Source organism: Cydia strobilella, chromosome 3 (assembly GCF_947568885.1).
Source record: "Cydia strobilella chromosome 3, ilCydStro3.1, whole genome shotgun sequence".
NCBI lineage: Eukaryota > Metazoa > Arthropoda > Insecta > Lepidoptera > Tortricidae > Cydia > Cydia strobilella.
In genome coordinates this window covers 3,907,809-3,932,267 of record NC_086043.1, presented here as the reverse complement: position 1 = coordinate 3,932,267, position 24,459 = coordinate 3,907,809, and the positions used below count along the sequence as shown (strand labels likewise).

The following is a 24,459-nucleotide window of genomic DNA, read 5'->3' as shown; positions in this document are numbered from 1 at the left end:
TTCTGATGGAAAGCTACAATTTAACATTGAAGTCTAGTTTAGACTGTTTACCTAGAGTTCAAAAATTCTACAGGATTATCACGCAGATTAGTATTGAGTAATATCTTCAAGAAGTATGATCACGTAGTATTATTTATATACACTCAGAGACAGTAAGCAGGTAGTCATCTTTCGCTTTGCATTACCTATTTGAGTCCTACTTAGTAGCATGTAATTACTCGTGCTGAACAGGATTTCATGACTAAGAAGGGAAAGTGTTCAAGTACATTGTGTTTTAAATTCTGTAATCGTGTATTTTAAATTATTTTAGTTTGTAGGTATTATTAACTGTGTTTTTTGGTACTGATGATAAACTAAAATTTATTTTTATAATTCTTTTAGTAGGTAGTTAAAAATTAATACCAAAGCATTTTTCATACCTTAATTTTCATTAACATGCGCTATTCGGCCAATAAATCTGTTTATACAAACAAAGAACATCCAACAAAAACAACTCTTTATTCGTCGAACAGCGTTAACCCGTTGAAAACCTTTTAAATAAATAAAAATGGTTGCACTTTCAATAATCATAACTTTTTCTTTTTAATTAATAAACCGACTAATTTTTATTTTTGAAATGAGTGACAACAAAGTAGGAGGTTTGCCCGAATGACGATTGGTACTCGAACCATTTTTCTCTTTTTTTAAAGGGTAACAATCGTCCGCGAGGATTCACACTCCTACTCAGTGTTGCCACACCTAAATAATATTAAAAGTACATGGCACGCTAGTCGCTGATTTGAGACACCACAATCGTCGTCTCGCTTGTCAGACCTCCTTTGATAATGTTCAGTAAATGGCAACATTTCACAACGCGTCCTTTGACAGTTTCGCAGTGGAAACCATGAAAGGACGATTGATGTACCGTTTAGTCTATGGTCTGGTGGAGCGAGAAGATGATTCCTGTCGGTACCAGTGATAAATGAGTGTTTTTAAATTAACGTTTTATTTATCACTGTCGCCAGCATATAAATGGTCCCCGATGAAACCGAAGCACTATAAATTTAGTACTAAACACTTACTATAAATACTAAACCATTTTATACACCTTTTAAGAATTAGTACACACATTAGTTTAGAAGATAAAATATGTTTTATGTATAAATTAAATGGCTCCATTCACCTTTCTTTAGCAATTTTATAGCTATATTATAAACGCTTGATTTTTTAATTTACCTACGTAAACGTTTTATCCTTATTTCAATAAGCACAATTAACGCCCGTTCACCTTCAAAATAATGAAAAAATATAAAACCAAGAATCTTTACTAAGGCGTCTCTCATAAAAGGGATTATTGAAATTATAAGAGCCCTTTTATTCATTAAAGAAAGCTTTTAAGTATAAGCTCCGGATTGAAAAGGGTCGATGAAAGGTCGTGAACTGAAAATTTTATTATTAGAGCAAGATAAATAATTTCTTATAGCTAAGAAACTAAGTATACCTACATGAAAACAAATCTTAATCACATAGATGTAAAGACATAACACAGAAACACTTACATCCGATCGGCGTCTTGTTGAAAAATAATCTGTTTTTCAATGTATACCATTGTTTGTTAGTGCTGATGAGGGTTTTGACGGGACCTACCAGACCAATGTGGTGGTCAGAAACAACGGCAGTTGCCTGTACGTGCCCCCGGGCATTTTCAAGAGCACATGCAAGATAGACATCACGTGGTTCCCCTTCGACGACCAACACTGTGACATGAAGTTCGGTAGCTGGACCTACGATGGCAACCAGGTATAGAATAGTGAGCAACACTTTAGCTGCGTCGACCGTGCGTTTGCGCGTCTACTCGAATCCATTCCGTTCGAGTCCATACGCAAACGTTTGTATTGCGATTACCCCAATCTTTTCTTTACGTGCCGCAGCTAAAGCGTTATCAGCTGCTGTTGCATTTTATAGAAATTAAGCACTTTCAAATTACAATAGTTTAAAAAACGGGTGTAACAGCAGTCTTTTGTTAAGTCTAGGATAGGATATAAAGTAGGGCTGATAATGAAGGGAACCATGTGAGAAACCAGAAGGATGTTGGATATCCCAAACGTTTTGTATGTACTATTTTGCATGGAGCAGAAACTTCACACGAAGCACTCTTACAAGCGATTATATTGAGATTTTAACTGCCATACGGATAACCTATAGTAATAGTTATAAACCATATTCAATTACTTACGATTGTAGCACATTCATGTTTTTAAGAGTTCTTTAACATGTGGCATACAATTGAAGCAGTCAACGTCTTGCTATTCTGAAATGAACAAAAATAGCGACTGCTTTCCATGACATACCTAAAAACAACTATGTGCTGCTATGTAAGGCCAAATGCTTGCAACCTGACTTGCTAAGTTGCTACTGCTTATCTGTCATTTGTATTGCGTTTTGTTTATACCGTTTTGTTACGTCACTACATTATCCGTACCTATGAGAACCTATTCATAAAAAAATCTACACAAAATCAATTTTGTGTATTTGCACGATGTGGATCATTCACTGACATTATTTTGCGAACAGTTTCGGCATGAAATTAATTACCTAAGTATATATTATTATTCTTTATCCCCTGTATCCAATTTTGATATTTGCGGTGTAGTCCGTATGGCAGTGTTTTAGTTATAATCTGTACTCTCTCAGCATGATTCTGCATCCCTTTAGTCTGTGTACTACTAGCTGCACTCTATTCGAGGATCTCACATTCCCTATGAACCAGTTTCATGAGAGCTCCCTTAGCATGCAAATACGTGGTACATGAGAGTTTTGCATGGTTGGTTCCCGAATTACGCCCTTTAGTGCATCATAAGAGAATGTAGAATATTTGGGACTTCACCATGTTTTGTTCTGACAGCTGGATCTGGTGCTTAAGGATGAGAATGGTGGCGATTTGTCCGACTTCATTACAAACGGAGAGTGGTATTTAATAGGTGAGTTTTCTAATTTTTTTTAATACAGTACATTTTAGGGTTCCGTAGTCAACTAGGAACCCTTATAGTTTCGCCATGTCCGTCTGTCTGTCCGTCCGCGGCTTTGCTCCGTGGTCGTTAATGCTAGAAAGCTGCAATTTGGCATGGCATAAATCATGCATGGCGACAGAACTTAAAAAAAAAAAACTACAAAAAAACATTTTTTAGGGTACCTTTTTCTTTTTCGCTTTATCCCAATGGTGTGGTGTATCGTTGGATAGGTCTTTCGAAACGAATTAGGTTCTCCACAACCAGTTTTTGATAAAGCGAATATTTTTCGGTGATAATCGCTCCGAAAGAAGAATAATACGTGTCCCACCCTCTAACTTTTGCTTACTTCAATGAAAACTATAGCGAACATGATCGGTTCAGCCGTTTTTGAGCTATTGCAAAAAGTCTTCTTAGTAAAAATACGTACAAAGCGTTCCGTAAATACTCCCTTATGCTTATAATGCACATGATACTTACTAATAACCCCCCGTTTAGCTTATTCTGACAAAATGGTAACTACGGAACCCTACACTGAGCATGGCCCGACATGCTCTTGGCCGATTTTTATTAATAGTTGTAGCCACCGTGCAGGTCTCGACGACAAATAAAAAGACTTCGATTTGAAGTAAACGTGTAATCATATAGGTGCTGGTTGCTTTACAAGGTACAGTTGACGTAAACGGTTTATGGTGTAGAAGTGGTGGTAATAGTATGGAGGCTGATGCGAAAGTGGTTAAGCTAATTTTGAATGTTAAAAATGGTAGTCTAAATTTAGGTGCCTCTAATTGGCCGCGATACAGGTTATGTGGAGCGCTCCTATTGGTGCATTTAAATAAGCCTCCGCATAGTAAGCAAGCCCGACGGCTGCGTTTTGCTACTGCATTATACACATAAAAGGTTGCGTTCGCAACAATAGTATTATTGACAATGTGCACTTAATTTAAATTCACATCAATACTGTAGGTTTAAAGCGTTTAGTCAAATTTAATCTATGTTTATAAAAAGTTTCATTAATATGATAATTCATTTTTTATTTCACAGGAATGCCAGGAAAAAAGAACACGATAACATATGCGTGTTGTCCAGAGCCTTACGTGGATGTAACTTTCACCATTATGATAAGAAGAAGAACGTTATACTACTTCTTCAATCTCATAGTTCCATGTGTCCTTATCTCTTCGATGGCTCTCCTGGGCTTCACTCTTCCACCGGACTCTGGAGAAAAATTAACACTCGGTCAGTATCATTTCTAAAATTAGTTTAAATTATAAATGTAAACTTTCCTAGATAATGGGATTGGGTATGAAAATAGAATTTTGCATGACAGTTCTCTATTATAATTAATCATAATCAGATGTTTAAGCTTAATATAAAACTAGGCTATATAATTGCTCAAAAGTGTAGTAAGGACTAGAATAGAATAAAAGGGTAAGAAATGGTCTAACATAAAAACTGACTTAATAGCCATGGGCGTGGGATTTACGATAACAAGAAATAAAAAAACATTTTAGCAAGTGAACTGTCATATTGATTATAGTTTTGGCAAATACCGACAGGTGTGACGATATTATTATCGTTGACCGTGTTTCTGAACCTCGTGGCGGAAAAGATGCCTTCGACATCGGACGCAGTGCCTCTAATAGGTATCGCACTGTAGGCACAAGTAACACGCAATCTGCTGCTGCTATGTCACTTTACCATTGTCACTTTTGTTGCCTGATTTAAAGAAGTATTTCCTATGATTTTAATAGGAGTATTTTACTTAAAAAGATTTCGGCAGCAGTGTGCGTGAAAAATTAGATTGTGTTTAGGCTGTGATATGACTGTGTGTCTATGTTAGTACCCCTGACACTAGAACCCCAAGTGTGGTAAGTATAGCTAGGAGTAGATGTCATAATTGTATTTTCAGCTCCACTTTTCGAGGAACAAGGCACATAGCACAGGATTTGGAGAGTTGTGTATTGAAAGTGACTTTTGAGATATCACGCAAACTAAGCTAGACATGCAAGCTTGCAGCAGATATCGGGGAACAGCTAGGATAAATGTAATACTGCTCTGTGAGAATTGAGGGCTCTGTAGGGTTGTTAACATTATCTTTGATTGCAGGAGTCACTATTCTTCTCTCGCTGACGGTGTTCCTCAACCTGGTAGCCGAGACCCTGCCACAGGTCTCCGACGCGATCCCCTTGTTAGGTACACTGCCCACACAACAACCATGCTGCCCCATCCCACTGATCCTTATTTTATTTCACTCGTCACGTCATGCTCCGGCACTTTCATTTCATTCCATTCTTCACATTTATTTCAATTTTATTAACTATCATTTATATAAATTTAAATAAATTCAAGTTAATAGTTATTTTAAAACATTACAAGGAGTTAATTACGTGCGTAAAGTTATGGTTTAAATCATTTTCCATCAAAGCTTGTTAAGAAGGTTTAATTAAGCTTTGATTACCGACATAAATGTTATTATCAATGTATTTGCCTAATTGTGCTTTGCTTTTGAATATCGCAATATATTTGGTGTTTCTAATTGGTGTTAAATGTCTGGAACCAGTATTTTTCAAACCTTTTTTTTTAATTGTTGGAATCGATTTCGTGATTTAGTATTTTCGATCGTTAGGTCTTCTGTTTTTATTTATTTTTGATGTTACTATGTAGTTAATAAAAAAATATATATATCGCAATAAACAGTGGCATGGCATGAAAGTTTGGCGTTATTATACTTAAATGGATCTTAAGGTATGTAAGTTGCACAATTTCAGAATTAAATGTTACACCTTTTGCCTTCTTTACACTTTCTTCTTCACGTAATCGATTCCATGTCCGTCATATTTAATATTCTATATGTACTGGATGTTTATGAATAAGAAAATCGTCGAGATGCAGTGTGCCGGATACTTGGAGGGTGGTAGTTTTAAGGACCCTTCTAAATGAAACTACTTAAACACTAATTGTTAGTTTAAAAATATTTCTAAATGTTCTGCATGGTTTTTACTTAATTCTGTTTATGATTTTACTTAAACTCCTGTACCGACAGCACACTTACAGGAATTCCGATTCTCGAGGTTTCTACGAGGGGCATACCTCTAAATATGTTCCATAGAGTTTTGTTGTTCATAGAATATTATATTGATCTTTACAGGTGTTACGATCCTCCTGTCGCAAACAGTTTTCTCCCTATTGGTGGGGCACGTTATCACAAAAACGTCAGACGCCATCCCCCTGATAGGTGAGAAGGCCTACGCGTTTCAAAAAAGTTTATTGCTTTGATAACTTAATAAAAAAATAATTAGTTCTAAAATAGAGAATGCGTCTTGAGGATTGTTTTCAAACATTTTTCTTATCAAATACAAAATATTCCTCTGGCCGTTCTTTAAATCAAACGTTCTTTAAACACTTAAAACCAAATATAAAAGGAATGCACTGCTGCTTAAATTATTGGCTATGATTATAAATTTTGCCTGTAAACATTTCTAAATAAAAAAAAAACTCATGAGGTCTGTAATCTTACGCTCGGCCTCACTTCAGATAAAACTGCACTAAAACGCTAAAACTTTCTCTAAAACTCCGTATATCTTTCCAGGATTGTAGTAAAATTAATCTTCTTGTAATGTATTAAAATAATAAATTCATTTAAACTTAGCTTATTAGTTGCCCATAATTCATTTACATCTTTAATTACTTTACATTTTTCCCGATTTTCGGACTTAGTTGATGACTTATCGATAATTGCATGTGGGTTTTAATCAAGATCTAAAGCACAACTCTCCTCTTGAAATAAATGTATTAATACGCTTTTGATTGTAGGATTGTCGCTTTTAAAGGCAATTTTAAATAGTTTAAAGCTAAACGTGTGCATCAAAGTGGATACGGGTTGCGAAGGTCCAGCCTCCAAGTACCGAACGACGGGTTTCATCTTCTGGTCTGCCTCTGTCCTCTAACTAGATGGTCCTATTTCAAAACACATTCATTATTTCCTATTTGCATATATTTTCTTTATGACGTGACATTAATAAAGCGATTCATCAACAAAGATAAGAATTAATGAACTTTTGGAAAAGGACATCATAAATGTTAAGTGATAAATTGGTACATTAACAAAGGCACTCATAGATAACCTTAAGTGGTTCTGTTCTCAGTTTCTTTGATAATGTTCCAGCTTATTAGTATTTAGTTGTTTTACAAATCTAGATTTTCATTTCTACAAACCGTCTGCACCTTATTTAATTTTTAATAAATTTGAACCTTAATAAATTAGACCGGCAAAATACCGTAAAATTTAAATCATGGTATTTTAAATAAAATTTGTTATTATCATTATATCCCTAGTTAAAAGCGTCTTCATTAAAATACCTAGAAATCAACGTCTAGATTGGCGTAAAAGCTTGTTAAGCGCATGTATGTAATACTTTAATTAATTTATTATACCATTGATGATCTGGCTTCGGTTGCTAAATAACTCCTTATTTTAAAGTGGTAATATAAAAAGCTTTCTTTTTTAGCTAAGGAAGCTAAAATTGAAACGTGAAAAGTAGATATTTAAGAGGAAAATGGACGATCAAAGCGTCTTCTGATTGTAATTACAGGTTAAGATTTTTATTTGAATTTTTTTGGATTTGATTTGTTAGCGTTTAAAGTGAGGTTTCTGGATTTTTGCGGTTATTACAATCACAATAAAATTGCGTCTCTTATAACACATTGAGTGAAGTTCGGTACATTCAGCATCGAAACTGCAGGCGTTTTGTTATATTTTTTTTCTCAACTATTATTTAAAGTTTTTTTTATGTAAACGGTGTTTTCCAATACACGTATATAAATGTCATCATTTTATTACAGAATTAAGAAAAAATCTTTTGAATTAATTTAAATCTATTGATAGATTAGTAAATAAAGTAATAATATGGTTATCGATAATGCATGCATTAGTAAATAGCATGACGTTGATGTCGGTAGTAGAATGTCACAAGAAGCGCATATCTAATTTTCATCTTGTGTTTATCCTTTCCCTGGTTACAACCATAATTATTGTGATTTTCAATTTAGTGAATTCTTGTGTCCTGATCTAAAGTGTTTTTTGTGAATTTATATCTGACTAAAAAAAATATTTATTTCATTTATGCAACTTTCTAGTGTTGCTTTTTATTTTGGAGCGATAATTTAAAGTACTGTGTGTCTCTTTATTAGTGATGTACCGACTATGGGTTTGGCCGACTAGCCGACTAATCGGCGCTCAGATGGCCGATCCTTATCCTTAAGTCGCGCTAGTTATCATTAATTAACTCAAAGATGTTTCCTGCTTGTTCAAACACCTAATGATTGGTATAAAATTTATGTCCTGTTTTTCTGTAACTAATAATAGGCCGACTAATCGGCCTTTTTTGCCGACTAGTCGCCGACTAATCGCCGACAACAAATGTGGCCGGATAGTCGGTTTTCCCGACTAGTCGGTACATCCCTACTCTTTATGAGTAATCTCGTGAAAAGCACTTCTATTTATGACACTTAGTCAGACATCAAACAAATTCCTTCAGTTGCCTAATTCAGTTTGGTTTATATTCAAGCTATGTTTATAATTGTTTGCTGTCGACAACTTATTATTAAGTCCAGTAAATATTGATTAAAAATGACGTTACGTGCTGGATTTATCCCCAGGTCCAGATTGAGTATTTATTTTATTTTTCAACCCATTTCTCCCGCACGTGACGTTATTTTAAATGTTTTCAGTCCCCTGATACTTTGAGTATCAATGAGTAATTTTACTCAAACCCTCGTGCATTTTAATTCACAGGCACTGGAACTCGGTTAATGATTTGATTCTTGCATTAAGTTATATAAATAGTTTACAAGCCTATCAAAGTAAATTATTTAGCTCATTTGATGGCTATAGAAACCAAGGGCGGGCTGTTTTAAATAAATAAACATAAATGACGTCAGGTGTTAGTTTATATTGCAAATTTTATCGAAACAGCCCATCCGTATAGATCCATACATCGAATTCGAATTGAAGTAATGACACTTCAGTAGTATACGACAGGGTCAATGGTTTAACAAATTGTCCTTATCGCGACAACGTGACACAGCGTAAGTCATTCTGACAGACATGTGTCAGAGTGATTTCTGGTTGCGTGACACCGTGCGTTGTCGCATTCATCCAAAGGACAAAAAAAGGTGTATTCAAATTTGTAAAATAATGTAGAAAGTTTGATTTTAATCTTAGTTCATGATATTCACACTTATTCATGAGCGCTTGAACTAAACTAGGGTCGAAATCAAATTATTAAATTAATAAATCTGAATATGCCTTTGTTAATATACCTATAGTCCGACAAAAAATTGTAAAAAATTTGAGGGCGCCACTTACTACGTAACTGTGATTATTTTGACGTAAAATGCTTAAACATGGCAACAATTTTTAGTTCCATTTTATTTAATTTCTATTTTATGTCGCACTATAGTATATGAGTCAGAAGTAGTGAGATTTCGATTGGGATCGTTTGTTGGGATGTGTAACAGTGCCCTTATATTCAGGGACGTATTTCAACTGCATCATGTTTATGGTGGCGTCGTCGGTGGTGCTAACTGTCGTGGTGCTGAACTACCACCACCGCACCGCCGACATACACGAGATGCCACAGTGGGTGAGTCCGCTTAGCTTTTCGTTGTAGAACGAGCGATGCTTAGTCGGCTGTAGTTCTAGGATCATGTTCATTCATGTTGTTTAGATGTTGTTACCATGACCACGATGCAGTCGAAATTAGTGATGTGCATTTTTGGCAATATTGTCTTAGTGAATTTTTGGCAATAGTCTTGGAAATATTGCCGATCTAATTGACCGGCCCATAAACATTCCTAGTATAGTATAATTCCTAAGTTCAATATTGCAAAATGCAGCAAGTATAAGAACGTCCCAACGTCAGACTCTTAAGTATAATGTTGAGAGCTAATGCTAGGTTTTAGCCACTCGCTGATGGTCTATTATGTGCAGGGACATATTTTAACTGCATCATGTTTATGGTGGCGTCTTCGGTGGTACTGACCGTCGTGGTCATTAACTATCACCATCGTACTGCTGATATGTACGAGATGCCTCAGTGGGTGAGTAATTGTTTTAGCTTATCCGTGTGTAGAAAAAACGGCATATAAGCCGAAAGTAGTAGCTTGTTATCGTTTAGAGTTTAGAATCTAGTTGCAAATGTGCACTGTGAGCCCTATTGTGCTACCATATCCACGATGCAGTCAAGACCGTTTCTCCTGGGAATTATTGCCCAAAAGTGTAATTCTGCTTGAGATATTCCCAAAATAATATCACCACAACACTATTAAAAATGGCAAAATCAACAATATTGCCAAGAATATGCCCTGGGAAATATTGCCTAAACGTTAATTTTGCTTGTAACACTTATTCCTAAATTGATCACTATAACACTATTAAAAATGGCAAAATTGCCACCAATAAGAATACAAAGCACGTAGTAGAAGTACGTCCACAAAAAAAACATAAAAGCACTGACACACATCTTCAGCAAGGATCTAAAGCGAGGGTCACACCCTCGTTCACCAGTTTCTTGTACACAGGAACATATTTTAACTGGATCATGTTTATGGTCGCGTCGTCCGTGGTTCTGACCGTCGTGGTGATAAACTACCATCACCGCTCCGCTGATATGTACGAGATGCCGAAGTGGGTGAGTAGTGCTTTGCTTAGCTTTTTGTGTAGATGATGTTGTATATAGAAGATGTTTAGAAAATAGTTTGTTGATTAGCTTATACAGTGACTTGGGTTTAAACGTCACAATAAAAAAACAGTAAATGAAAAGTCTATTGCATAGATCGTGATCGGCAACGCAGGCTTCGTTTAGTGGACACAAAAGCAAATCAGCAACAGGCTTCGTCATCTACTTACAAATGATGTAATCTGCAACAGGCTTTTTCAATCTTAACCACTAAATTAAACTAGGCTATGGTGCCACCCCGGACCGTATAGCCGGCCCAAACATCCCCATGACAATGGCAGTATTGCTTGGGTTTTAAATATTGAATATATTTTGGTCTCAAACACATTAACTAAGTGTGATTTTAAGGTAAAGGATTTTTGGTTGTAATATGAATACAAAAATTAAATCACAAGGTAAAATTAAACGCATAACGACGCGGAAAAGCTCAGGAATAGAACCTTAGGGGCTTTTTGCCAACGATGAAATTCATGTAACTCCATCTCTGTCATTTCAATGTAGTTAAAGCGGTGGAAATGGAGAAAGACGAAATTTCAATGTTCGCGGTACGCTCCAAGGACTTGAGATTCAGTTGAGTGCGTTTCATTTTTCCTTGTGTTTTGATCTTTGCATGCATAATAAAGCAGAAATTAGAGCGTCTTTTTAAGTAGAATATGGATTTTGGGGTAAAATAATGTCACAAAATAACTGGTATTTGGGTTCCTACTTTGATGGTACAACCAAAGATAGATATTATAACTCCGTAATAGATGGATACAGTCTAAGGAAAAAACGTGCCTCGAAAATCAAGAAAATTTAATTCTCGTTCAGAGGGCGCTGCTAGTTTTGGCCTACAGTCGTATAGATGGCGTTGACGGTTTCGTTTGTTATTTAACAATTTTAACGCATATCAGTGAAAGAACATGGGTCAAAATCATAAAAATAATTAATGCAAATAAAAAAAATCATTTATATATATTTAAATACATTTTATCGTTCTTTTACAAATCTTCAATTTTAGTTTTAAAGTGTGTCGACAGATGGCAGTGAATTTACTGGGGTTACAAAATTTACTATGACAGTACCGCTCTAGTATAAGTTACTCTATGGTACAACATACTAGACTTATATTGACCGGAATATGGACCGTGATTACCTTTTGTATTGTTTGTCAAAAACAATCAATATACGTCTAGTGAATCTAATCGTCAATCATTCAAAACTTAAAACAACATAATTTATTACCTATTGTCAATTACTCTTAATAGTGCAATTGATAACAACTATAACGGAATTAATGCCGTTTTTAGAGTAAACAAAGTATCAAAAATACAATGAATAAAAATAATTGCATAACAAAATAAACACAGTTAAATTTGAGCAATAAAATTAATCTTTAATTATATACAAACAAATGCGCGCTAAATAAATTAAATATTTTCCCTAACAGTGTTTTGCCATTAATATTGCGAATAAAAATCTTTATCCATTTCCAATACATGCATTATCCATTCGTATTGAGTATAATTACCGTGGCCACGGCTGTTTTATTTTTTAGCGAAGCGAAGCGAATTATAAAAACAGGAGAAGCAAACAAGCAGGGAGCTCACTTGTAAAATTTGTCTTATAAGTAATTAGCTTAATTTTAAACATGGATTTTTGGAGCGAGCGAACGACTTGACTTTCAAATGAAATGGTTTCCTTTGACGCCTTGATATGACGTCACAAATTGAAGTTTATTGTTTTTGCTCACGTAAGAATGTTTGTTCGATCGAAATTACTTTTCCTCTGCCAGTTTAAAACAAAGACTGGTTTTTCATTCGTTTTGTTAATTTGATACGAAAATAATGTCGCTATCTATTAATATTAATTCAACATTAAAAGTTACATTGTGATTTATCATAGTAAATAAGTTGTGTTATTAAGCGTGCGTCTTAGTAAAATCGTTTAGGCACCTAGCTTTAACCCTGATTAAGGGAAGCTGATGCTATTTGAGAATATGATGACATGCTTGAGACCCTAGGAATATATTGGTGTAAGTGGGAACATGGATGTATAAATATTTAAAGGCTAAAAAGGTGTTTGTGGAACATCAAAAATAAATATTTAAAATATTATTAACTGACATTAGATCAGTGCGGCCTAATCCGTTTACAGAATAATTCTATACAATATTTAAACAACATTAGTTATGCGTTTGGTGTGTGTATGAATAAAGCAGCGATAGTACATAATCAAATGAAAATCACCCCGTGAACTTTGTACGAAATTAATTACCCGCACACTGATTGGGCCACACTGGCCATTCTTAAAATAAGTATAAGTAAGTGTAAGTAGTTGATAGTTTAACAGCATCAAGCTTGATTTGTCCCAGATAAAATCCGTGCTCCTGCAATGGCTGCCCTGGATACTGCGGATGTCGAGGCCGGGCAAGAAGATCACGCGCAAGACCATCATGCTCTCCAACCGGATGCGTGAGCTGGAGCTGAAGGAGCGCTCGTCGAAGTCGCTGCTGGCCAACGTGCTGGATATAGATGATGACTACCGGCACGGTCCGCCAGCGCCTAACAGTACGGCGTCGACGGGGAATCTCGGGCCAGGGTAAGATGCTTATTAATGACTTAAGAATGACTCATACAATGACGGTGCAGTTATGACCATGATATTTCCATAATGTTCACGTTCATCCGGTAACTATCGTAAACCTTCTGCCTATCCTGTAAGATGCTTAAGCAGACGTATCTCCATTTACATATATGTACTTCATTTCACTGATTTTATTATCTTAGCTACAGGGACACACAGCCTCACTGCGAATTATAGACCTCCCCCTAATGATTACAATAGTTCTTAAAATTTTACCAACTTTAAGGCACGCAGTGTATGCACAACTGTTTGTTGTACAAATAGATATAACACCAAACACAAAAAAACACATTGTTTAAAAGATAGATAGATAAACTGTTTATTTGTTTGCCACAATACACACAAAATATTCAAATACAGAAATGACATAGGTACACAGAACAATCCAGAAAATAAATAAAAATTACAACAACAAATAAGTCACACCGATTTTTACATAATATGTAGAGGAAAAGGAAAAAATACATAAAAATACTGTTTTATACAAATAAAAATCCTGTGTGCGTCGCAGCAAAACAAAAAGTTTCTGGCTCAGTATTACGCTTCACCCATTAGGAAAAGCACTGATTTTCTGCCAGGACCTGATCACGTCAACAAAAAACAGTGGAAAATAATGAAATAGTCGAAGGTTAGTACTTACCTAATTAATTATTAATAAATAACTAGTGACACAGTTTAAACTATAGAGACATTTAATGCTTGCACATAGTTGTGACATAGAAGTGTCAGTGTGGTTAGCATGTATGTAGTGTCAAATGTGATTTAGAGAAAATCTTTATTTTTAAGCAGGATTACTAAGACTAAATTCGGTAATCAGCAACCAGGTAACCGTGAGGAATTCCCAAACTTTGCTTCTCTAAAAGGAATTTTTTGAAATGAAATTTGAAACTACGCTTAGTTTTCATAACACGAATAGGTGGAGGAATATTGTTCCAACACCTGGTTGCGAGATACCGAAAGCAGCCTGTAAAAGCAACGGTTTAAAAGCATTCGATACTTACCTACTTAATTCATTACTATTTAAAGCTTACAGTTTACACATTGTCAGTAAGAGTAAAAGAAGCCAATAATTTTTCCAACATTAAAAGCGTTATTAAAAGTAAAACACCACTTACCTACCGCGCGAAGTTCCATTTACCCCACACGTCTAATATCACCACCTTCATAAGCCTGATTTACACAGACTCTATCCAGTAGTTGGGCCTAAATCACTCGCATAATCGTTCTTAAAGCGCCGAGGCAATTCGTATTTTAGTTAAAACGTAACCTCATCAACGAGCTATTTTACTAAGCACACAAATTAACATACCTACTCGTACAGGTACTTAAGTATGTAGCATAGACTACGTCGTATAGACTCCATAATGTGAAGAATAGTGTGGTGGTGTGTGTGTGGATACGCGGTCATCTAACACATTTTGGGGCTCTGTGATACATGTGAATAAGGTATTATTGTTATAAGCCGCACATATTTATATCTATAGGTACTTGTACAATATTAATGTTATAATAATATTTATGCCCACTACAATACTACCTACCTACCTACCTGGATACCTACTAGGGTGCTCAATTGTACAAGTGTATTCAATTTAATCATGCATTGTTAGTGAACTTCGGTTGCGCCCAGATACTAAATTAAATAGTACCTATGGCAGCGCCTATATGGGTGTAACTCACACAAAAAACAAAAGGTTCGTCTTCTGTAGGTAATTCAGATTATCATAAAACCGTTCCTGACGTATATCTCCGTGTTACATAATATGGGGCCTTTTGTGTTAGCTTTTGGAAATGAAAAATTTTTACGAGACTAAATCTGTATACGAACTCTTCTACGCCATTGTAAGCTAGTAATCTGTGGAAGGTAGACACGCCTCTCCGTGGGAAGGCAGACTTAAACCAGCGGCAAACGACTCAACTTCGAAGCTTTGTCAAGCTTACAAGTTACGTGACAGCCGCGACTTTTTGCTTTTAATTTACGAAACTGCTTCTAAATAATGATACCTATCTCCTGGGAAGTTGTCTAAATGGTTTTTGCTGACTTTGGAACAGGAACGGAATTCTAAGTTTAAATATTCGAGTTTTGATATAGTAATTATGCTCATTCGCACCTATTTTAATTAAAAATGAAATTAAGTTTCTTTCTTATCAGGCAACTAAGGGCCCAAACCTTAAGCATAATCATTACAAAATAATATTGTGTAAAACTAAATCACATTATGGCCGCAATGTGTTACACAACCCTGCGGTTTCATGTAACCGGCTTCGAAACCACCGAAGCGTGACACCCTTTCGCCAAAACTCTTCCTTGGTGATAAGTTTGAGGAACTGATGGATACAGACCCGTCTCCATAATTCCAGCGGTAGCTAAGGTGTTTGAAAATGGCCTCAGTTCGCGACTAACAGAGTTTCTTACGGCTACCGACGCGCTGTCTGCACGGCAATATGCCTATCGCGCGGGCCGCTCGACTTGCGCGATGACGCGCGAGCTGGTGCGCTGTGTCGTGGGTGCTCGAGAACAGGGCCGGCAGGTCGCTTTGTTGTGCTGTGACCTGTCGAAGGCGTTCGATGTTGCCGACCACAGCGTGCTTGCTATCAAACTGCGCCACTATGGCATAAGGGGGAAAGCACACGCACTCTTAACTATGCTATGCTTCACGCTAGGTCCCAGGCAGTGGTCGGTGACGGGGGCAAAGTGAGATCGGAAGCGATATCGACGGCAATGGGGGTTCCGCAAGGGTCGTCAGTGTCGAATATACTTTTCTCGCTGCTTCTAAATGACCTTCCGAAAGCAATAACAGCGGGAGAAGCTTATATGTATGCTGATGACGTCGCTGTTGTAGTATCCGCACCTAATATAGATGAACTCGAGCTGCGCCTAAATGAAGTTTCTAGTCAGGTATCGCGGTATTTCAGTGTAAACGGCTTAGTACTTAATCTAAATAAGACCCATTTCCTGCATTTCCATCTTGCAGGAAGGGATCCTAGGAATCTAGTGGTACTTGTGGACAGTGTTAAAGTAGGCCAGGTCCAAAACACCGCATTCCTGGGCATTGAACTTGATAGGGGCCTCCGGTGGGAGGCACACACTACTAAAGTTTGTAACAAACTGGCGGGTGCCTGCTTCGCACTGCGACGCCTGGCAAGGGTGGTGCCCAGGGATGTGGTGAGGACTTGCTATTTTGCCACTGTGCACTCGATCCTCCAATACGGCGCGTAGCTGTGGGGCCGCGCTGCCGAATGGGAGCGTGTCTTCCGAATGCAAAAATATCCTCTGTGGTAATATACCAAGTGGCTGTCTATGTGCGATGTCACCTTAATGAATACGCGAGAGGAGCTGACGTCCACGGTCGTAACTTGCGGAATGCCCACAGACTCCTGGGTGTTAAGCATAGGTTAGCCAAGTCAGCGAAACTAACCCACGTGATGGGGCCGACTGTGTACAACCGACTGCCGAGTCATGTCACGAATGCGTCGTCATTAACGAGCTTTAAAATGCACCTGAAACGATGGCTTATCGAGCACACTTTTTATAGCTTTAATGAGTTTATGGAGTACAAAATAAGTTCCTAATCATAGATTTAATTTATTCTAATTTTTATATTATTAATATTATTATGTAAAATGTTACATTAGCTACAATACAAATCATATTTTGTAAATAATTTATAATATTGTGACATGTAATACGAATTATTATGAATAAATATATGAATATGAATATGAACTACCAGATCTATTTCAAGACAAAAACAGGTTTTTAAGCTGAATGCCACAGGTTCAGTTAAACTTAGAGCATTCATTTGCTTATTGATGGAAATAGTCGTAAAATCTGGGAAGGAAAGGTGTCTCCTTGATTCGGAAGGCCTTTTACGTGACTTTTAGGAATAGGTTCTACAGATTTGATCGATAGTGAAAGTGGAATACCTAAATGTTTAACACTGCTTACGAAAATTGCGCGTTTCTTATTACAAAAACAAAAAACGTGCAGTGGGAAAAGTGTGGATTTGTTCTCCCTTTTTAAACACCTCTTACTACTATAACTACCACCTAGAGTTTTTAGGGCTCCGTACCCTATTACTAAGACTCCACTGTCCGTCTGTCTGTCACCAGGCTGTATCTCATGAACCGTGATAGCTAGACAGTTGAAATTTTCACAGATGATGTATTTCTGTTGCCGCTATAACAACAAATACTAAAAACAGAATAAAATAAATATTTAAGTGTGGCTCCCATACAACAAACGTGATTTTTGTAATTTGGTTGTTCTTTGTATGTCAGGATTGTTAGAAATTTGTAAATTGTATATCGAACGTCAATCCAATTTTCCATAAAATTTTCATGTCATTTTATACGATTTTCATTGTACTCTCACGCTCAGCCAACAACAGAAATGAAGCTTTTGTCGTACGACTGTGTAATACTTAGATTTGTAGTTCCTCAACGGATGATATGCCATTGAACAGCAACGTCAAAAGTTTACATAGCTGTTGTGTGGTGACAACAATAAAAACTTGCATGATTTTTTTATGCATATTTTTTTAAAGTTGCTGGAAACCTCATGAAACATGTCTGTACTCAAAATCCAAATCCAAAATCCAAAATCCCAGTTTGGGAGAATGAGTCGTGTGCGTTTCAGAGTGGTGATCCAATCTTAATAAAAATTTATACTCTTGATCAGAAAGAGTTAAAGCACCCATTAAAATAAAAGAGTGACGGCGTTATTACTACAGTTTCTTTATTCTAAAAACATTCATTTTGCCCCTCATTTGTAAGAACTAACGTACTCGTATGCTTAACATGCGTTTCTGTTTCATTTCAAGCTCTCTCGCTGGCCGTTTTTTTTTTCTATAAAGCCTCCTGGGTAATTAGTAAAATGCGACATCAAGGTAATTCGGGCCAAGCTGGTTAACGGCGTTCATTAAGTTAATCTAGCTTAGCTCAGTGCATAATTATGGCATAATCCTAACTACCAAGCTATTATTATAATTTTCATTCAACTATTAATTCCAGTAGGTACCTAATTTACCATAACATTATTGAGACATACATCATCTGTGAAAAAGAAAAACGGACAGACGGACAGTAGTATTAGTAATAAGGTCCCGTTTTCACCCTTTGGTTATGGAACCCTAAAAACCTCCGCTAAAATTTAAGCAGGTTCAATAAAAGTTTTAATTGGAAAAAAATATCATTAAAGGCGTTAATTCACGCAGATACCTACTTATTATTAAAACCTAGTTAGTTTCTTCATTATCGGATTTAAACTTTGACATTGTTTCGGCGCTGCGATAACCTTATGTGATCTTCATAATTATTAGGTGAGCGTGTCTCTATCCCATTTAATCTTCCACTTTACATAGCTGCTAATATATTTAGTAAATATGTAATGTAAATTGTAATTACTCGGGAGATTACTTAAACATTAAACTGAACCGGCGAAGTATATTATTCGCCGTAATCCCTATTGTAAATGTCATCCGATAGCGTAACGAGCGTTCGCATTTGCGTTATGTCTATTTCTGTACGGGATTTTGAACAGCGCGCCAAGCGGGACGTTTTGGAAACTCAAAATCCCATACAAAATGACACTTAACGCAAACGCAATCTACTTTCATAATGCGATGTTAAATTGGATATCTTTTTATAAATAATGACGCTGATTATAAATAATAAAGTAAATTACATTTTCAGCATTATTTTTACATAAAAGTAAGCGAATGTTATATATACACAATCACTGTCTATATGAGTACATTTGTCTGCACCAATACTGTTTCTAATTTAAATAGGCACAAACAACTTAGGATTTCACTTGTGTACCTACACAGCCTAGGTCTAATGAAAAAAATCGTAAGATCAAGCCTCATAAATCTAGTCTAATCACAACACAGGCCGTGACTTCCGAACTCCAATATTATTCTTACAAAAATATGTCCAATAAGAGAAACAATAGCCATAGAGAAGTCAATAAACGCGTGTCCTGTTTTGATAGGGCTGATGATATTGTTTTATAGAGTATTGTTTTTCCGAAGTTAAAATACCAATAAACTGGACGTTGCTAGTTTACCTTACGCGTGAGTTGTAGACCTGGCGATGATTCTATAAGCTTAAAAAACCGGCCAAGTGCGAGTCGGACTCGCGTTCGAAGAGTTCCGTACCATTATCTATAAAAACGGTAAAAAAATCACGTTAGTCGTATGAGAGCCCCCTTAAAGATTTATTTTATTCTGTTTTTTAGTATTTGTTGTTATAGCGGCAACAGAAATACACCATTTCTGAAAATTTCAACTGTCTAACTATCACGTTTCATGAGATACATATATATAGCCTGGTGACAGACGGACAGACAGACAGACAGCGGAGTCTTAGTAATAGAGTTATCTTTCGGGTACGGAACCCTAAAAATGTAAAAACAAAACTTACTTTGTTCAGTCATTATCACAGCGTAATACTTACAATGGTCTTAAGTGCCATAATGCATAATATTGTCTTCGGTTACCGCGATGGTGACCACGAACGCTGTAAAGGGTTCGAAACGTCGGGATGTATTATAAATTCAATATACGCGATATAATCCGTTTTCATAGTTTTATTTCATGCCATATTGCACTTAAGTCATTTATGCCAATTTATAACTTTTTGGACATTTTCCAAAAAGCGATACGACGGAGAAATTCTATCTAACTACTAAATCTGCTCAAAATATTTCACGAGTCGGTTGAGAATTACGGCCTATAGAGGAGAACATCCGGACATACAAAAGCAGTTTTCCCTATATCATTTGATATTTTACCGGTCTCTTTTCGGTGAAGGAAAACTTCTTGAGGAAACCGGTCTAATCCCGATAAGGCCTAGTTTACCCTCTGGGTTGGAAGGTCAGATGGCGGTCGCTTTCGTAAAAACTAGTACCTATGCCAATTCTTGGTATTAGCTGCCAAGCGGACCCCAGGCTCCAATGAGCCGTGGCAAAAATGCCGGGACAACGCGAGGAGCATGAAGATGATGCATTACATTATGACTTTCAATAAATATGTCAAACAAAGGGACCTCCATATTATCTACTTAACTGTTACGGCAAATATTCGTGACCTGTAATTGAACTAATTTTTATTTTCACCACATACTAATACTAGATAGAGTATAGTGCTACCTTACTTTAAAAATGAGTGATCCCTCAAGATCCCACAGTCTTTCAATAATCGTAGTTAAGAATCGAGTTTCTCTTTACAACGCATACTACAGGGCCATCCTACACTAGTGTCTTTCAAGCATCGGCGTCTAGTCAGCGCTATGGAAAATGGTGTCACTGCGCAGTTGCGCTAACGTTGCGTCGAGCAGCAGACGCTCGAGAGACGCTAGTGTGGGGTGGCCCGTATACTGCTACCCTACTTCTAAAACGAGTGACCTCTCAAGCTCCCCTAGATGCTCGATCTTCCGCACCGACTTCCGCCGCTCGTTCGTGCGGCCGTCGACGATGGAGGACGTGGGAATGGGCCACCATCGGGAGCTGCACCTGATACTGCGGGAGCTGCAGTTCATCACGGCGAGGATGAAGAAGGCGGACGAGGAGGCGGAGGTCATCAGCGATTGGAAGTTCGCGGCTATGGTTGTGGACAGGTTAGTGCAATTCTTGATTTAAGTTGATTTTAAATTAAGTATGTAAAATCATTATTCATAACTTGATAAACCTCTGGGAAATTTTGTCTTTTTTTTAACATATATAAATCATTATGAATGGCAAATAGGGACTAGGTAACTATTTTCCACGGCTTTTCATAATGGGATTTTATTATGGCAGCGAAGGGAAGCAGGGATAATACAGTTACATTGTGCATGTACTACATTTCACAATCGATTAATAGGAAAGTATAACCTTGGCATACAGGAATTGGCGGTGGATGTGGGTGGGTCACTTTGTCACGTTCAATTGAATTTCATCTGACTTGTGGAGGCTGATTCTGATTATGATGATCTGATTTTACACATTTTCCTACAGGTTTTGCCTGTTCGTGTTCAGCCTGTTCACGATCATCGCGACGGTGGCGGTTCTGCTGTCCGCGCCGCACATCATCGTACAGTGAGGCCGCACGCGCCTCACGCACCGAGAGAGAACTATGCTTAACGTAGACTACGATACCCTGCGCCCCAATCAAAATGGCCATCTCGAACGGTAATAGGTCAATCTGATGACACCTTTGTTATCTCATTCTGACCTATTACTGAGAGCCTATTATTGTTACCTGTGGCGCAGTGGTTACGTCTAATTTTAAAACTGTATAATATTGTATCTAAATACGTGGTTCAAGCGCACACGGTCCCTAAACCAAGTCGAAAGACGGTAAATATAAATTACATACGTTACGTAGTAAGTCCGACATAATTAATTATAAAATGATTGTGATGTTGACTAGGATGTTATACAGATAAACGTTGACAGTTATAATTTTGTTAAAAATGTAACAATACTAATAATATTACTAATTAAAGGTAAAAGAGGTTTTAATAAATTGTTTTAAAGGAACGTTCGAAAGGTATGGCTCCGTGCGGCATCGGCATAGATTTTTGTTCTTAAAATATTAATAAGCAATTTACGGAATATACAACTGATATTGAAGAATTTTACTGACAAATTATTTATTTAATACATTTTAATACATGCACAATCGACATATATATTTTGTATTGGCGTTTAAGATAGTTGTTAATTTTGGAATTGGGATCTTAGAGGCGAGAGGGACGACGCCCGCTCGGGTCGTAATCCTTTAAGCAAATGAGGGATCACACATGATGACGTTACCTTAGGGTAGTAAGTAACGTGTATATAACATAAAGGATCAAATATTGGTAGACTCGACTTATAATACGTCGTTAAGGTTATGTTTTAAGATATATCTATACGCGAGTACGCGTCACGAGCGATGCGACGCGTATATCCGGGATCTCGGTTCACTTGTTTACTTTTAATTTCCGTTGGAGCTCCAGGAATTGTTTAAGTTGTGGAATTGATACAAAATAAACAATTAACAATATTAACATGATGGAACCAAAGTAAAGGTAGATAGTTAAAAATATTGTAAAACAAAAGCTTAAAATAAATGTAAAATCATCAATTACATCTCAATTGTGTAAGTGAGCATAACCGCAGTATTAAGGACGTACTCGTAGATAAATTGGAACATATTCAAATTTATTAGTCATTGAGCACGACACGAAATACTAGGAGCATTCTAGTGGTTTATCTAGTCCCTTTAGTGATCTAGCGAGCGCGGCAGCGACGCGTTTGGGAAACGTTTATCAATAATGTACATAATAGTTATCAATTATTAACGTGTGTATTTGTACATAACATCAAAAAATGCAGCAAAACATAAATATTATTCATTTTGGAACAGTTACTGGTACGAATTTATTGTAATTAACTAGTTTCAGCACGAAAGGAAAAAAATGAAATTATTTATCTATTCTGATAAGTAAACAACTGTCTTCACAGCCCGCTCTGTACTCTCTGGTATAGTCTGCATCTTCTCAAATGATTTGTACGCCTAAGACGGTTATCTGTTAAACAAAAGCTATTGTTTCTTTTGTGTGAGCGGTCGGCCATTGTGACAATAGCACGCGCCGTAGCTCGCGCTCAGACTCAAATGCACACAATGGCCGACCGCTCGCACAAAAAAAAACAATGGCTTTTGTTTAACAAATTAGGGTCTTAATAGACGTAAAAATCATTTGAGAAGATTCAAACTATAGGTAGTGCCGTCGACCCGTGTACCTTATGCACAGCAGCGGTTGCAGCAACGCGCGCAGCAACAGCTCGCCACGCTCCCGTAGTGACCTATTCGCTCTCTAGCACGTATCGTAGCAACTAAACTATATCGTATAATAGTCGTATTATTTAATGAAAATAACACTAATTCACGTCTTAATCTATGTCCGTTCCTCAATTTCGCTCTTATAGATGTCGTGATAGCCTAGTAAATGTCGTGTCCCTTAATAATAATAAGGCTATGGTTATAAAGGAAATATGTTAAGGAAGCTCACTAGTTTAGAATAAAATTTTATGCATCTCGGTGTGTTCTTTCTAATACAATTTAAAATAAGAAATCGTTTTATGTTTATCATCGAACAACGTTAGTAGGGATCGTTGAATGGTTATTTGGTTTGTGTGTTTGTTAATATTACTTAATACCTAGTTAATATTTTGCGAATATTTAAAAAAAAAACGTTAATATAATTTTATAACTTTCATGTAGAATCAAATTTGTTCGATTAGTCCATTTTATTATATATTTCAATATAATTTTGAATTGATCGCGTGGTGCTCAACTAATATCATGAAAGCAAATTTTAACTCCGTATATTTGTTACAAAACTACAATATGTGACGTGCCACGAAAAAAGGTACCTTATGACGGCTGGCGCATACGTCGCATAGCACCGCAATAGTATTGGAGCGGCGTTAAGATTAGCGTAAAGCGCGCGCCAACTGCCATAAGGTACCTTTGCCCGTGGGACGTCACATATTTTAATTCTCTATACATATTTAAGCTGTTTTAGTTAACCTTATACTTTTCAAAATTGTGTTTTACTATAATAAATGACGTGTAAAAGTAACAATGTACTTATTTCTGTCGAAATTAATTAATAATAAGGAAAAATGAAATTGTAAAATTAATTAATATATATTTAATTACATTTGTTAGTGCCAAAAAATAGAGTTTATAAATGATAAATTAAGTTGGATTATAGGGGTATAAATAAAGGATAACGTTGAGGATTTTATTGTAAAAATACTAAAAAACGAACTAGGGTCTTTGTTAACAAGTAATTTAACGTTAATATTGTCGGGACACCGGGTCGCCACGACGGAGTATCAGCCAGTTTTAAAGCTTATTTTGTAAAAAAAATTATGAGGTTGTGAAACGATTATAACTCTTGTGGTGGCGGCCCAATGATTCATTAAAATAGAGTTAAGGACAGATTGTGGGAGTTGACTCATCAATTTAAACATCGTCTTGAATTAAGTACCGACGCTTCGAATCGTCGCCAAGTTGCTTTTGGATATAGGGACTTCCATCATCCATTGAATATTGATCACATTAAAT

The 24,459-nt window shown here is 36.5% G+C and overlaps 1 protein-coding gene across 3 annotated transcripts in view; it reads left to right on the top strand.

The window, feature by feature from the left end:
- The window catches only part of LOC134755651 (neuronal acetylcholine receptor subunit alpha-7), a 173,632-nt gene extending 150,712 nt beyond the window's left edge, over nt 1-22,920 (top strand). For 2 of the 3 annotated variants that reach the window (XM_063692180.1, XM_063692181.1), the window contains exons 5-12: nt 1,599-1,779; nt 2,885-2,960; nt 4,032-4,226; nt 5,097-5,183; nt 9,525-9,634; nt 13,083-13,309; nt 20,780-20,974; nt 21,354-22,919. In XM_063692180.1, the coding sequence (XP_063548250.1) occupies nt 1,599-1,779; nt 2,885-2,960; nt 4,032-4,226; nt 5,097-5,183; nt 9,525-9,634; nt 13,083-13,309; nt 20,780-20,974; nt 21,354-21,438 (1,156 nt within the window). In that variant the 3' untranslated portion in view covers nt 21,439-22,919. Of the gene's footprint in view, nt 1-1,598; nt 1,780-2,884; nt 2,961-4,031; nt 4,227-5,096; nt 5,184-9,524; nt 9,635-10,571; nt 10,682-13,082; nt 13,310-20,779; nt 20,975-21,353 lie in introns of all 3 variants that reach the window. The other variant, XM_063692182.1, reaches the window with a different exon arrangement.
- The last annotated feature ends 1,539 nt before the right edge of the window (nt 22,921-24,459 follow it).